The sequence below is a fragment of the Trematomus bernacchii genome, unplaced genomic scaffold, assembly GCF_902827165.1.
Source record: "Trematomus bernacchii unplaced genomic scaffold, fTreBer1.1, whole genome shotgun sequence".
Classification (NCBI taxonomy): Eukaryota; Metazoa; Chordata; class Actinopteri; order Perciformes; family Nototheniidae; genus Trematomus; species Trematomus bernacchii.
In genome coordinates this window covers 10,108,349-10,121,398 of record NW_022987582.1, presented here as the reverse complement: position 1 = coordinate 10,121,398, position 13,050 = coordinate 10,108,349, and the positions used below count along the sequence as shown (strand labels likewise).

The following is a 13,050-nucleotide window of genomic DNA, read 5'->3' as shown; positions in this document are numbered from 1 at the left end:
CGAAGAAGAGCAGCCCAGCAGCCCCGCCGCAATGTTGCCATGGCTACCCTTCTGTTCAAGCCCCGCGGTGTATTTAGCAACATGTAGTTCATGTAATTCTCCATGTCCACTTGTTGCTGATGGTTGTGGTAGAGGAGCTGTATATTTTTGCACTAATATCTGTAGCATGGTCAGTAGCAGTAGCACTAGCAGTAGCTACTGACAGGAGGAAGTGTGTGTGGCGATTGCTGGTATTCAGCGGGATATAGTAATTTCCTCAGCATATGGATAAATGCAACGGGGAAGTTAACTGAAAGAAACCGAATCTGTGGATATTGCATCGACCGACCAAGAAGCACGTCTCCGTGGAGAGGACGCGCTCAGAAAGAGAGATATTCTCTCCAAACACCGGGTGAGATCCTCCTTTGTCAATATAATGGATCAATGCATGAAATCTGACTCTGTTTATTTTGTTTAAGGAGTATATTGGGCGTTAACAATTCTGGTTTGCCTTTTATAATATTATTTCATTCAAGAACCCCTTGTGCGTTTAATTAACACAGCTATTTTTGATAGTTGCTACAGCAGTGAGCAGGAGAGGTGGGGCTATCGCTATTTTTTCAGGAAATATTCGTATAGAGGTGATTACACGGACTCGGTTGACCCCCCAGAGCGTTTCGTTTGCAAATCTATCCACCTTGGGACCCGTTATTGTTTGTGGGGTCAGTTTCTATCGGCCTCGTGTAAATAATAGGGCTATACGCACGCGAAACTATGCAGATACAAGCCGTTTTCTCCTCGTGTAAACGGCGCCTCAATCGTGTAGGTTGGGGAAGTTATACCTAATTTATATATCGCATGTACTGTATAGCAATGCGTTTTATCATTTACACCTAGTATATGTTTTGAAAAACCTAATCTGTAAAGCAGGTTGAGACAGACAGAAGTAAATAGAGGCCTTTAACTTTCTGTCACCTCATCCCCTGTGTGACCTCCAGCCAGGTTTAAGGACAGGGACAATGGGCAGGTCAGGTTAATGTGTCACCAACTTTTGCTTTCAGGCCCCATTGTGAAATCCTCATGTGAAAAAGTGCAGGCCACGTTAAGCTGTTATAGCAGAAAGGGTAGGGTTTACAGTCTAATCTTAGCGATTGACCCTCTGGTATAAAATGCTGCCGGTCGCAAAGAATCAGTGTGGACATGCTGCTTGATCACTGAGCCTCCAAACCATTTCTCCCAACAGTTTAGCATCATCTTCATCAGCCATGGGTGTTGCCTACAGCGTCGTAGAGTAAGTGAATCGAATCATCAAGATAGCGGTGAACATTGTTATGCCAGCTCCTGAATATAGTTGCGTAATCTGGAGTTCAATCAAACGGTACTTTGGTTCACTTGTTTCAACACATTCAAGCAAGAACATGTACAGTAAGCTTAGAACTGCAAAGACCTTTTAATCACAAGAAAGTTTGTAATCCAATCTTCTAATTGTAGTGATCAGTGTTCTTGGTGTTTTGGCAATTGCTACAAATGTGCAGAGAAAGCAGGAGTTAAATAAGTAATTCCAAGGTAGGAAGAGGTTTACTCTGAAATGAGTACTGTAACTGCTAATAGCAATGGGATGGATTTCAGCCTAATTTTGCTCTGAAGTTGCTCTCTTGTGGAGAAGGCAACAGAATTCAACCTCTATTTTCCAAAACAGGGGCTCCTCCTTCCTATTCCTGTAATCAGCTTTCGTCAGCCCAGCATGATTAATGCCGGAAAACATTCAAAGCATGCTTGACGTTCCTGCTATTCATGTCCAGGCATGACTCATAAGATAATAGAGGTTTAAGAGTGCCATTCTTAAACTTTTATTTCTCATGAGAAATAGAGAGGTTGGGCCAACTGTCATTATTGCTCAAAAGTTAAAGCAGCAACATACTGTATGATTGATCTGACCATACTGATCTGAATATGCTATAGATGTACTTACTGGATAGCAGATAAGATAATGTAATACAGTTATCTGTTTATTTATTTTCTGATACAGTAGGTAATTGTAACCTCCAATATTTCATGATAAAAGGCCTTTGCTTTTCAAGTTGAACACTAATGCTTTTAGCGAAAGCAGGCTGCATACTACACTCTAATCTGTTGAGGTACAATATAAAATTGTACTTTCTTCTTTTGCTTCTACAGGGTGGACCATTTATATGCTTTCTTTGTGCAGTTGTCCCCACAAATCTACACTAAGGGCAACAAGAGGCATCGCAAACCCTGCTTCCTGTTCAGAGAGAAACACCAGAAAGGCTTTCTTGTAGTGGAGAATGAGAAGGCTGCTGTGATCAACAAGCTCCTCAGTGACCCTGTGGACCCCACTGCTAACAACTGGGAGGTAAGATTTGCAAAAATGCACACATGCTGTTAATATGTCACAAAAGCCCTCTGTGGCTCTCTGACGGCAGACAATAAACTCCACAAGTTTATAACTTCCCGTGTAGTATCTCTGACTTACAGTAAGTGAGGCCCTAAAGTGCTTGGCCGTTATCCCAGAGGTTGTGCGCAAATCCACTTTCTCTATATATGGACATCCTATCTCTAGTACCCTCCTACAATCCCAGAACCCTGCTTAACTTTCCAGTTCCAAAGAAAAGAAACTGTTACATGTAAGAGACAACCAATGAGAGGCCCCACCACCACAGTGTCAAACCAATAGGGTTTCTGACACAAAGGGTGAAAGTAGACCGAAGGAAACATAAGTGATGAACACTGGCAGTTTTTTTAGAGCAGACATGTGGATTTGCAGAGCACAGAGATTGAAAGAGAAAGCAGAAACTATGAAGCTGCTGCCAGATAATATCAAGGTGCTTTATTTTGCCAGTGACTATGTGGAGCCGTATGTTGAGGTATGTAATCTTGTTAGATGTACTGGATTTATAATGTAAAATGTTTCTTTACTTTGGGTGGAAAATAAATGTTTGTAGTTCCTGATATTATTGCATAATTGATACTACATGTATTTTGTGAATGGTATTATTATGTTTTATATATCACGGTTATCGCCAATGTCTGTAAATAGATATTTTTCCATGCATCTTTACACAAGTTGTGATCCAGCTATCCAGTTATGAATGATTTTGTGATGAAGTTTGTTAAGGTGCCACTACCGGTGCAATAACATGTTGACCCTTCAGCTTTTCAAGTCTGTAATGAATCACTCACAAGTTTCTGTATGTGGTGTGAAGGAAGCTTTCATTTAGTTTCATTTTGTGTCCTCCTCCAGATTATCACAGTAAAGGACCCCAAGCGGCGCCTGAGTCTTTGCAGCTCAGGGTACTCGGAGGAGCCGGATTACCAGGAGGAAGTTGAAGTTGCTCTTCCTGTCCTGAGCGACGACAGCCAGCTGTTTGAAGACCACCACCTGGAGAAAGTACGTTATATCCGGCCTCATTTAGAAATGATCTAAGTACACAATTTAACAACGATTCCCGCCAATTACATAGGAGACCTTTTCATTAAAATCTAATTTTTCCTACAGCTTACTGCTCACATGCCAGTGAGGACCCAGGTCCATCCCTGGCAGCTGGTCTACAGCACGGCCATCCACGGGAGCAGTCTAAAAACTCTGTACAGGAATATGGCGGGTCTAGAAAGCCCTGTGCTGCTGGTCATCAAAGACACACACAAAAAGGTTTGCACCTTAATCTTTACTCGACAAGGCTGTTCTTCAAATAAATGTAGTCAAACTGATTAGTAAATATGTGAGTACTCCTTAATGACCCGATGTCTTGGTCCTTGCAGGTGTTTGGGGCTTTTTCTTCCGATCCATTTAAAGTCAGTAAATACTGCTACGGCACAGGAGAAACCTTCCTGTTCAGCTTCAATCCTGACTTCCAGGTAAGAGTGGACTTCCACTTAGGCCCCGGCTCCACGAGGATAAATACGGCAAAACGCATCGGAGTAACGCAAATGCAACCGCAAAAAACCTTCCGTCCCCACGCAATATACACCGGATTCCTCTTTTTCCTCTCTTCTGACAGCGTCAGTGTCTGTCTCATGCAGCAGCTGATCCTGTAATGAGTGACCCGACAGTAAAAATGAACATATTTATAACTAGTTTAGGTAGTTTGAGAGGTAATTAAAATAGCCAAGGGTGATGATCTGACTTGTGTGTGTTTTGCTCCCGCTGCATCACAGCGGCAGGAGCTGCGTGTCTCCGTCCTGTCAGATTAGACTTCACTCGCGTTTATGTCCATATCGAGATAAAGATAAATAATCTGAATTCAAGGAGGAGCTCCTGTAGATGTTGCACAAAGAACTGTAGCATGGTCAGTAGCGACTGGAGCATGATAGCAACCCTGCGGGGGAGAGGCGGGGAGAGGCGGGGCTATGAAAACGAATGACCGTATAGGCGACTCCACGGCCCCGTTGGACCCCCCAGAGCGCTCCGTTCCCAGATCTATCCACCTTTGGACCCGTTGTCGTTTGCGGGGTCTGTTTCTACGTTTCCCTTACGGCGTCGTCGAGCTTAGAGGGCTATACGCATGAGAAATATGCGGATTCAACCCGTTTTCGTCCTCGTGGAGCCGGGGCCTTAGTGTGGTTAAAGAATCTTATCTATCAGCAAGCCTGATTATTGGTGTATTATTATTACCAGTAAAGTTTGCAACCATGTAAGGTAATTCTCTATAATAGGTGCTTAACAAATTCTCAGGAAATATTATCTGTCAGAAAAAAACATTTTTGAGGAGCAAGAATTACATTTTACTTTTGAAACATTTTAACAAGATTGAATGTAAGTGTAATGTATTTTCATTTTGTTCAGGCATACAAATGGAGCGGTGAGAATTCCTACTTTGTGGGCGGCAACTTGGAATCTCTGCAGATTGGCGGAGGAGGGTAAGTAATGCGGTTATTGACCATAATATATATAATAGTAACTTTAAGTGCTACCTATCGGATATCTGAGACTGTAGCATCTAAGAGCATAAAACATGATCTGCTTTAAAAGGTTTTGAAATTAAAGTTGTATTATTTCCTCTTCTGTAGGGGTGGATTTGGCCTGTGGCTGGATTCAGATTTGTACCACGGCTCAAGCTTCTCCTGTCCCACCTTCAACAACGAGTCTCTCTCCACCAAGGAAGACTTTATCGTACAAGACCTCGAAGTCTGGACTGTGCAGAGATGATGGTAGAACATCTTAGAAGATGAGCTTAAAACAAAAGCAGAAGCCACTGTCCTGTTTGGAGTTAGAACATGCCAAGACTTCAAGGAGCATGTGTGGTTTAAGCCACTGCTGTAAAAAACCTGCTAGAGTAGCTGCTATCATCGGTGTAGCCGGCTCAGATCAGCCCACATACAGTAGAAGCCTGTTCTAGCGCTTCTCGGGCTGTCTGTTTCCGCTGGCTCGACCTGTGCCTGTTAAAGACAAGAGGCAATCCTGCAATCCAGGGTGCTGCTGTCTTAAACTGCAGGCTATTCTGGCTGCTGCTTAGACCAGTCAGCAACTGGCGCTACATGCCATCCTTTTGCTTTGGGAGCATTATAATACAAAGTTCACAGTAACACTGTTGAACAAAAAGTGTCTAACTACTGCAAGCACATTCAGAATTTTAGGGAAAACTATTCCAATTTTCTTTCAGCCATGTGTGTTTGAGACATTTCAAAAAGCATGTTTAAAGTATTTATCTGCGTGAAAGTTGGTGTAAGAATAAGTGTACACATATTTTATTATTATGACAAACAAACTTGAAGACAGAAAGAGACAAAAAACTAAACTAAAGGGCACATTTTTCACATTCTGGTAAAACACTTCAACAGATGCACTCTGGAATATGTTTGTAATAGTTTTTTTCTATCTTAAAAGGTCTTGTTTTAATGTTGTCATTTTTGAAAACTATACTGCTGCAGATCGAACCACTCAGGTTAAGAAAAGTTAATGATAGAGCTGCCCGACAAACTTCTTTACTTTCTGTGAGGTGTGTGGTTAGTAAAGGAAGAGACCTCAACTGTTAACTGTCACTTCCGTTTTTGGAAAGTCTCACCTGTCTGCCTATTTGCATAAATAGACAATATTACGTTTTTTACATGCTTTTATATGAATGTTATTTAAGTCAAATCTAAAAAGGAAGCTACATTTTTGGGCTGTTTGTTTGTTTGTTTTTAAATTGTTTGTATGTAAACCAGAAGGTGCTGGTACTGCATGTGTCATTTTGTGGAACCACATAACAATGTTGGCTATCCTTGCAACAAACAATGTTTTCATAGCTTTCATAGTTCATTATAAATAAATCTTTAAAACAACATCATTTTTTCCACTGAGTAGCCTACGCTGTTTTTAATGCAAAAAAAAACAAAAAAACAGGATTAGACTATACTGTATTTGAATTGTCATAGTTTTGTGACTCTCATCACAAACTGATGCTGCGATAAAGAGAACAACCACAGAGGCCTTTTCCTGATAAATAATCACACAAAACCTAAAAAGGGGATGTGGTAGACTGTAGATGTAGAAATAAATGGAACAATTGTGTGTACTTGCAAACAAAATGTTTGCTGTAAATGTTCAGGCAGCTGAAAGCCTACTCACCCATCAAAGCTGCAATGCCACAAGCTTACAGGACACCCTGCATGGAAATGATCCCGTTCAATGACCTGCACACAAACAGAACAACCTAAATTAAGATATTAATACAGTACAATTCAGAAGAAAAGAGGTGGTTCTCTGCCTTAAATGTCACTGTTCATTGGGGCCTTGGTAGCCCTGGAAGCTTCACACACTGCTCACTAAGAAAACACATGCAAATAAACACAACACAAGCCAATTTAACAACAATTGCACAGCATTTAAAACAAAAACCGTACCTTAAAAATAAAACATAACAACTGTTGGCCAGCAATGTGCCATACCTGGGACAACGGGAGCTGTCCCTGAGGGGAAAAGCGTGTATTTGTTCAGATAATTAGCAAAAGGCTAATGCTAGGTCAAACAAAAGGACCATCATTCCAAAAAAGGGGGAGCGAAAAGTTAGAAAGAACTGTAAAATAAGTCACCATACGTTATATATTGAACCACGTCGCTCTCTGGTGGCAGCATTCGTCCCTTACAATTGCAATCTGTATCGACACTCTTTTAGTTTCCCCTTGTGAGCTCGATGAGCTCTGGGATAGACTGTGCAGGACTTTCTGTTGACAGTTCACAACAATGGCAGAAATCGAAGCAGCACAACCGGCTCAGGTTGATGTTTCCAAAAGTAGCAACGGCCCAGCTGAAGGATATGAGAAGAAATGTATTTTCTGCAAGATTGTAAACAAAGAAATGGGAACGGAGCTTCTTCACTGTGTGAGAATATGGCAATGATTAAATAATGTTGAGTGTCAAGCTCGCTAGCTTTAGCCTGCTGCCTTTGCAAAACACTTGTGTTAATAAGCAGCCTGTGACAAATAGTGACTTTGTGAATATATAGCTAGAGTTGAAGTGTGATTTTCTCTGAGACCATCTTAGGTTACTGAGCAATTATTTTATATAATTAATGCTATTGATTATAGTTGTCTGCTTGTGTTTCCCCTACGGTTATTGTTAACGTATGTATTAATTGTGTCTACTCACAGTGGAGCTTTTTTAAAACCACAGCTGTAGGAGAGATAAAGCTTAAACGAGAGCCTGTAATTAGGTTATCACATTTACCCGGGTAACTGACATGTAGTCAAAAACTAAGGTTGGTTCTTCAGTAAACACTTTAGTTTCACCCTACTACGCTCCTTCTATTCCTGAAGCTGATCCATTCATCTGTATTTGATGACTTGATTCTTTCTCTCTGCTGCAGGATGAGGAGATCTCATGTTTCAGAGACATCAAACCTGGAGCTCCTCACCATTATCTGATCGTACCAACCAAACATGTAGGAAACTGTAAATCACTCAGCAATGAAAACGTGCCTTTGGGTAAGGTTTAGCTACACTACTACTGCTACTATTGCTTATGCCTGTGTAAGGGTTGCTCTTGGAACTATTTACAGACTGCTGCACTTTATAGCTAACTAATAATGTGAAGTGGAACTTTTAACTTGTGTTTGCCACTAAATTAAATATGTTGCCGTGCTGTATTTTTAATGGGAAAGTGTATTATGTTCAAAAAGTAACACAAGCTTTGGTTGTCATACCCAGTGAAGCGCATGGTCGAGACAGGGAAGGAGATCCTCCAGAAAAACAACATAACAGACCTCAATGATGTCAGGTAAGCTAGACTCAGTGGTACTTAGTTGCTACAATGGGACTATGGGAAAACATTCCTTAAATGTCAGTGATGTAGCTTTTGTCACTTGATCAGCAGGTCATGGTCCAGGTCAGTATGTCTGTTATCAAATAGTGACTGACGCATTATTTAAAGGAGAGGTGTCGTGCTTTTCCGGTTATTACCCGTCCCCTTGTGTGTTATGAAGGTTTTTATGCATGTAAAACGGTGTGCAGAGTCAAAACCCTCAAAGTACACCCTATAGCGAGTAAAACTCTAACACAGAAAATACCTCCCCAAAACGCCTCGTTGGAGATACGTCATTGTCCATTTGATTCTTCCGGGTACGGCATGATGTCAACCCGTACCGCGAACGAAATGGACCAATCCGTGGAGCCGTTACGTTACGTCCGCGGAGCCGTTACGTTAAGCCCCCGCTGATTGGTCCAAATTGACCAATCCACGGACTTCCTCACACACACATCTGTGTGCAGGGAGCAGGCAGCTCAGCTGATTTCTCCTCCCTGGCTGCAGGCTGATAACAGACAGTTGGGATCGCGGCGAAATTCTCTCTGCAGACCCATTCTCACAGCGTTTATCAAACTTTTTCTTACTCAATATCAAGCCACACTTATTGTTTTTACTTCGGCTGTGAGTTTGTGTGTGCTCAGGATGAGTTTGGCTGTGTTTCGCTGTGTATCCTAAACAAGGAAACAACACCTCCACGGAGCTCAGCGCGATTCACAACGTCCCGACCAATCAGAGCACACTGTGCTCACAGGGAGGGTGGGGGCTGGAGCTTTTGGAGCTACAACGAGCCGTTAAAGGCAGAGAGTGAAATTCAGTGAATAAAAGTAGTTTACAGAGATGCTGTATGAGAAACCAATGTGAGTTTGGAAAAATGCACAGTATAAATCTATTTTAGTATACCTCAACAATGGAATTATGATCAGTGGAAATGGCCATGACACCTCCCCTTTAAGGTTTATTTTCCCTTTACAACCAACCACCACAATAATCATCACTGTGACTGTCAAATGAACAAGCAAACAATCAACAGTGATACAGCTCAAAGATAACAAACATTATACTATCAGTACACCCTAACAGTATCCCAATGGAAATGGATAATCTTCTAAAATAAATAGATAACATATCTTAAAGGGGCACTTAAACTGTGTAAACTTTTAAAACTTGTCATATCTTAAGCTAGTGAGCATGTGTGCAATACAGCTCTTTCCTTTGTCTGCAGGTTTGGTTTCCACTGGCCCCCCTTCTGTTCTGTCACACACCTACACCTTCATGTCCTGGCGCCTGCCAGTCAGATGGGCTTCATGTCCCGCCTCTTCTACAGACTCAACTCCTATTGGTTCATCACAGTAAGTTCCACCTTCAAAAACCTGAATCTGCAAATATTGGAATCAGCAGTTCAGACTTTTATTAAATCAGACATTTTAATATTTTGCAGGCGGACCAGCTGATTGAGCTTCTCAACTCTAAAGGAGACACAAACTGATCACACACCTTCAATACTTACAGTTCTTGACTTTGAACTTCTGCCTTCTTGAAGATGCCATGTTTGATGATAGACACTAACATTTATTAGCTGCTGGCTTGTAATGACAGTATTTTTAAACTGGTGACATATTAGTAATGGAAGCCAAATCGTGTTTCTTGAGATGTGTTAGATATGACACACATTTTTTTTTCAAATGTTTTTACAGAAGAAGATCATTCAACCTTTCTTATTATCGGACGTAATAAAAATGCATTTATTGTATGGACCAAGGAGCAAACGGTGATATTCACCTGTTTCAACTATTAACACCAAAGGAAGCATTCTTTTTTTTTTACTGAATGTGTGTTAAGTACAAGAATATAAAGCCCATATGAATAACAAGCTTTTTTGATACCTTGATATGCTTAATGATTTGGAAATCAGATGTGATGCATGTATAACTGAGAAAAAGTATAAGTAAGGAAAATTAATTAGTGTTATTCATATATTGATATAACATTTTGGACAGCTGTGAGTTCCTCAGCTATGTTAATGTATTTATTTAATGATATACAGAGTAACATCTTCATTAACTATGTACTGTAGGGCTCCTTTACAGCAAAAGCAGCTAAGTATTAATGAGCTTAACAAAAAAACGAGGCGTTTGTTTAAAAATGACATGATTTGAACTAACCTGTTGGTGAATGAAGTGAATATTTATGCTATGACGAAACTGCTGTATACTAGGGAATGTAAAGAATAAACATCATACTGTATATACTGTATGAAATTGTATGCACTTTAAGAATTAATTTAACTAAGAATAAATAATAAATTGCCAGCTCTCAGTGTGTTCCTAATGCAGTGAGTCCTTGGTATCCGTTTAATCCTCTCTTCAGTCATTAGTTTAACTACAGCAGCCAGTGCTTACAGTTCACAAAGCACCCACAGTAACAGCATAACAGACAGGGCACTACTCAGTTTATTTCTTTATTATAATACCGAAAGCAGTTATTGCAAATTTAACAATCTACTACTGCCTTATCCTAAGAAATAACTTTTACAAGCAGCATTTAATATGGCATTTATCAGTCAATGCATAGCTTATAGTGTATTTCATTTTAGCAGCATTTGTAGTTTATTGTACATCTATCTCAGTGTGGTGCAGGTGTACGAAGTTTCAAACTGTAAAGGGTTAAATTACAAAGCACACTTGTAATAAATTCATGCTCTCAAGCACGCTGGGATCAAGTTCATCCTATAGCACCATATTGTCTGTCACAGGCAGCCTCATGTTCTCTTTGGCTTTAGTTCAGGCTCATCAACCACATTAGAAACCTAGCAAAGGGAATATAGTGAAAGGTATTTGTTTGGCAAAGATTTGATAAAGCAACACAGAGAAATGTAGTAAGTGAAATAGTGTAAACATGAAAATCGTAAACATTTTGAAGCCACTCTAGAATACATATTAGGTTGATTTGGTAACAATATCTTAGCTGTTTCATCGTCACTCTGTTTCTCTTTATTTGTGTTTTTTATATTTGTATTTTATAATTTTGAATAACTCTTGTTCCAGAGAATTTCATGTTTTCTTTTTCTGCACTTTTTACATTGTTAGAAGATTGTTTGTAGCACGAGGAGAAAATATGTCTCATATACTAATGTAGGTGTTTTCCTTGTGTGAGAAACTAAAATCAAACATTTCTGTCTTAATAGGAGCATCATTACATAACTTAAATACAAATATTGCAATCTTTCTGATATCTGAATACCACAGTGAGTGCTGCCATGAAGTAGCTCTATACTTGCCACTCAATATACTGCATGAAAGTCGAATGAAGGCATAAATGTTCTGATCACGGCAACAGAGTGATAACTGCATGGTCATCCTTCCCCTGCCAAAGCATCTCCCCCTCAAAGTCAACCAGCCTCTGCTTCCTCGCTCGTAGAAGAACCCCCACCAGTTTATTAGAGATGGTCACATAATGCTCGAACAGTTTCCTAAATTCTACGGTCACCACCTTTCCATCGCCTCCTCCATCCCCATCTTTGTCTCCTGGCTCCCCAATGTTCCTGATCACCTCACACAGTTCCTCAACTTCTCTGCTTATATGTGTGTGAGCATCCTTCCCCCTCTGCTCTGTCATGGAGCCCTGCAGGGGTTTCCCGTAGTCGTCCTGGCCTCTCTGAGGGGCCATCACACTGGGCCTGATGCCGTGACTGAAGGGGTTGAGCTTCTGATACTCCCGGTGCTCATCGGACCACTTCTGCCAGTTCTCTTTCAAGCCTTTCACAGAAACAATGCACATTGCAGCTTCATCGCAAAACTGATTGGAATTGGGGACGTCATCTTCAGTTTCTATGATGGTGGTGCTCTGGCTGCTCGTCCCCATCACTGTCTCTAATGAAGAGAATATTACAAAGCTTTAACTGGTATGGTATACACACATTACTGCAATGTTATCACTCAATGCATATTAGCCAATTGCTGTTTTCATTCAATTGTTATTTAAAAATCAACTTCCTTAAATTATTTACCTAATTATTGACGTTGTCCTGTTTGCTGGGATTCAGCTGTAGAGATCTGCATATCAATTTATGGTAAGTATTGACAGATTTAACCCACAACAACAACAACAACAACAACAACAACAACAACAACGATACAATTCATTTAAACTAAAGAAAATTAAGATCAAGAATTATACAACCTGCTTTACATAACCTATGTCTTCACAACCCATCAGAGGTTTGGAGTAAACAATTATAAAACATAATTCAACTCAAATGTCACTCACTGCCTCGATCCTCACTTCATCTGCAATGAGGTTTTATTGTATCCAAAGTGCAAACAACACACATGTATTAATACTGCAGTACTCACCGCTGACAGAAGCAAGAATGCCGATACTTTTCTCTCTTGAGGCAAAAACCGCTCTGATGAACATCTGTCTCAACCAATGGCGTGTTTGAGAAGCTCCGAACAGCCAATCACTGGCCAGATAGGGCGGCAACGACAATGTGTCAAGTAAAGCAGATTACATCCTGAGGGGAGTTTATCCTAGGAAGGAATAGATGATAAAGCGCATACGACTGAGTGAATGTCGACAAACAAATGATTATAGGCGCGACGGTTACTCTTTTGGTAAATCACGCCAACCAACCAACTTTTTTACAGTAACATTTTCGACCAGTCTACTCAATTTCATTAAACAGCTCAAATGTACAGCAGCAATAGTAAAACGATTGGTTTAACCGCCTGTAGACAGTATACTATACGCACATAAAACACACACATTCCACAATATAATGTCATACAACGTAGTTACACTGAAATAAATTAACATGCCTTTCCATTTAT

General features: G+C 40.5%; 3 protein-coding genes across 4 annotated transcripts; 2 read left to right on the top strand and 1 right to left on the bottom strand.

Moving 5' to 3' along the window:
- Nucleotides 1–2,663: 2,663 nt before the first annotated feature.
- On the top strand, nt 2,664–6,263 carry LOC117480448 (nuclear receptor coactivator 7). The gene is made up of 6 exons (XM_034127776.1): nt 2,664–2,864; nt 3,242–3,388; nt 3,497–3,649; nt 3,760–3,855; nt 4,784–4,857; nt 5,008–6,263. The coding sequence occupies exons 1-6, from the start codon at nt 2,721–2,723 to the stop codon at nt 5,144–5,146; spliced, it is 753 nt and encodes a 250-aa protein (XP_033983667.1). The 5' UTR covers nt 2,664–2,720; the 3' UTR covers nt 5,147–6,263.
- A 62-nt stretch (nt 6,264–6,325) lies between these two features.
- On the top strand, nt 6,326–10,530 carry hint3 (histidine triad nucleotide binding protein 3). The gene is made up of 5 exons (XM_034127779.1): nt 6,326–7,300; nt 7,785–7,902; nt 8,125–8,194; nt 9,444–9,570; nt 9,660–10,530. The coding sequence occupies exons 1-5, from the start codon at nt 7,163–7,165 to the stop codon at nt 9,705–9,707; spliced, it is 501 nt and encodes a 166-aa protein (XP_033983670.1). The 5' UTR covers nt 6,326–7,162; the 3' UTR covers nt 9,708–10,530.
- A 72-nt stretch (nt 10,531–10,602) lies between these two features.
- On the bottom strand, nt 10,603–12,616 carry LOC117480449 (actin-binding Rho-activating protein). Of its 2 annotated transcripts, none has more exons than XM_034127777.1 (3): nt 12,488–12,616; nt 12,228–12,273; nt 10,603–12,090 (listed from the first exon to the last, which is right to left on the bottom strand). In XM_034127777.1, exon 3 carries the CDS (start codon nt 12,080–12,082, stop codon nt 11,546–11,548), a length of 537 nt encoding a protein of 178 aa, XP_033983668.1. In that variant the 5' UTR covers nt 12,083–12,090; nt 12,228–12,273; nt 12,488–12,616; the 3' UTR covers nt 10,603–11,545. The 2 variants fall into 2 exon arrangements, with proteins under 2 accessions (XP_033983668.1, XP_033983669.1); XM_034127778.1 differs by having other exon boundaries at nt 12,574–12,605.
- Nucleotides 12,617–13,050: the final 434 nt, after the last annotated feature.

Bases quoted from the DNA above. Each gene is read 5' to 3' on its own strand.
- LOC117480448 (XM_034127776.1), top strand. From the start codon at position 2,721: ATGAACACTGGCAGTTTTTTTAGAGCAGACATGTGGATTTGCAGAGCA. The intron at 2,865-3,241 runs GTATGTAATCTT...GTCCTCCTCCAG, and splicing joins ATGTGGAGCCGTATGTTGAG to ATTATCACAGTAAAGGACCC. The intron at 3,389-3,496 runs GTACGTTATATC...TTTTTCCTACAG, and splicing joins AAGACCACCACCTGGAGAAA to CTTACTGCTCACATGCCAGT.
- hint3 (XM_034127779.1), top strand. From the start codon at position 7,163: ATGGCAGAAATCGAAGCAGCACAACCGGCTCAGGTTGATGTTTCCAAA. The intron at 7,301-7,784 runs GTGAGAATATGG...TCTCTGCTGCAG, and splicing joins GAACGGAGCTTCTTCACTGT to GATGAGGAGATCTCATGTTT. The intron at 9,571-9,659 runs GTAAGTTCCACC...AATATTTTGCAG, and splicing joins ACTCCTATTGGTTCATCACA to GCGGACCAGCTGATTGAGCT.
- LOC117480449 (XM_034127777.1), bottom strand. From the start codon at position 12,082: ATGGGGACGAGCAGCCAGAGCACCACCATCATAGAAACTGAAGATGAC.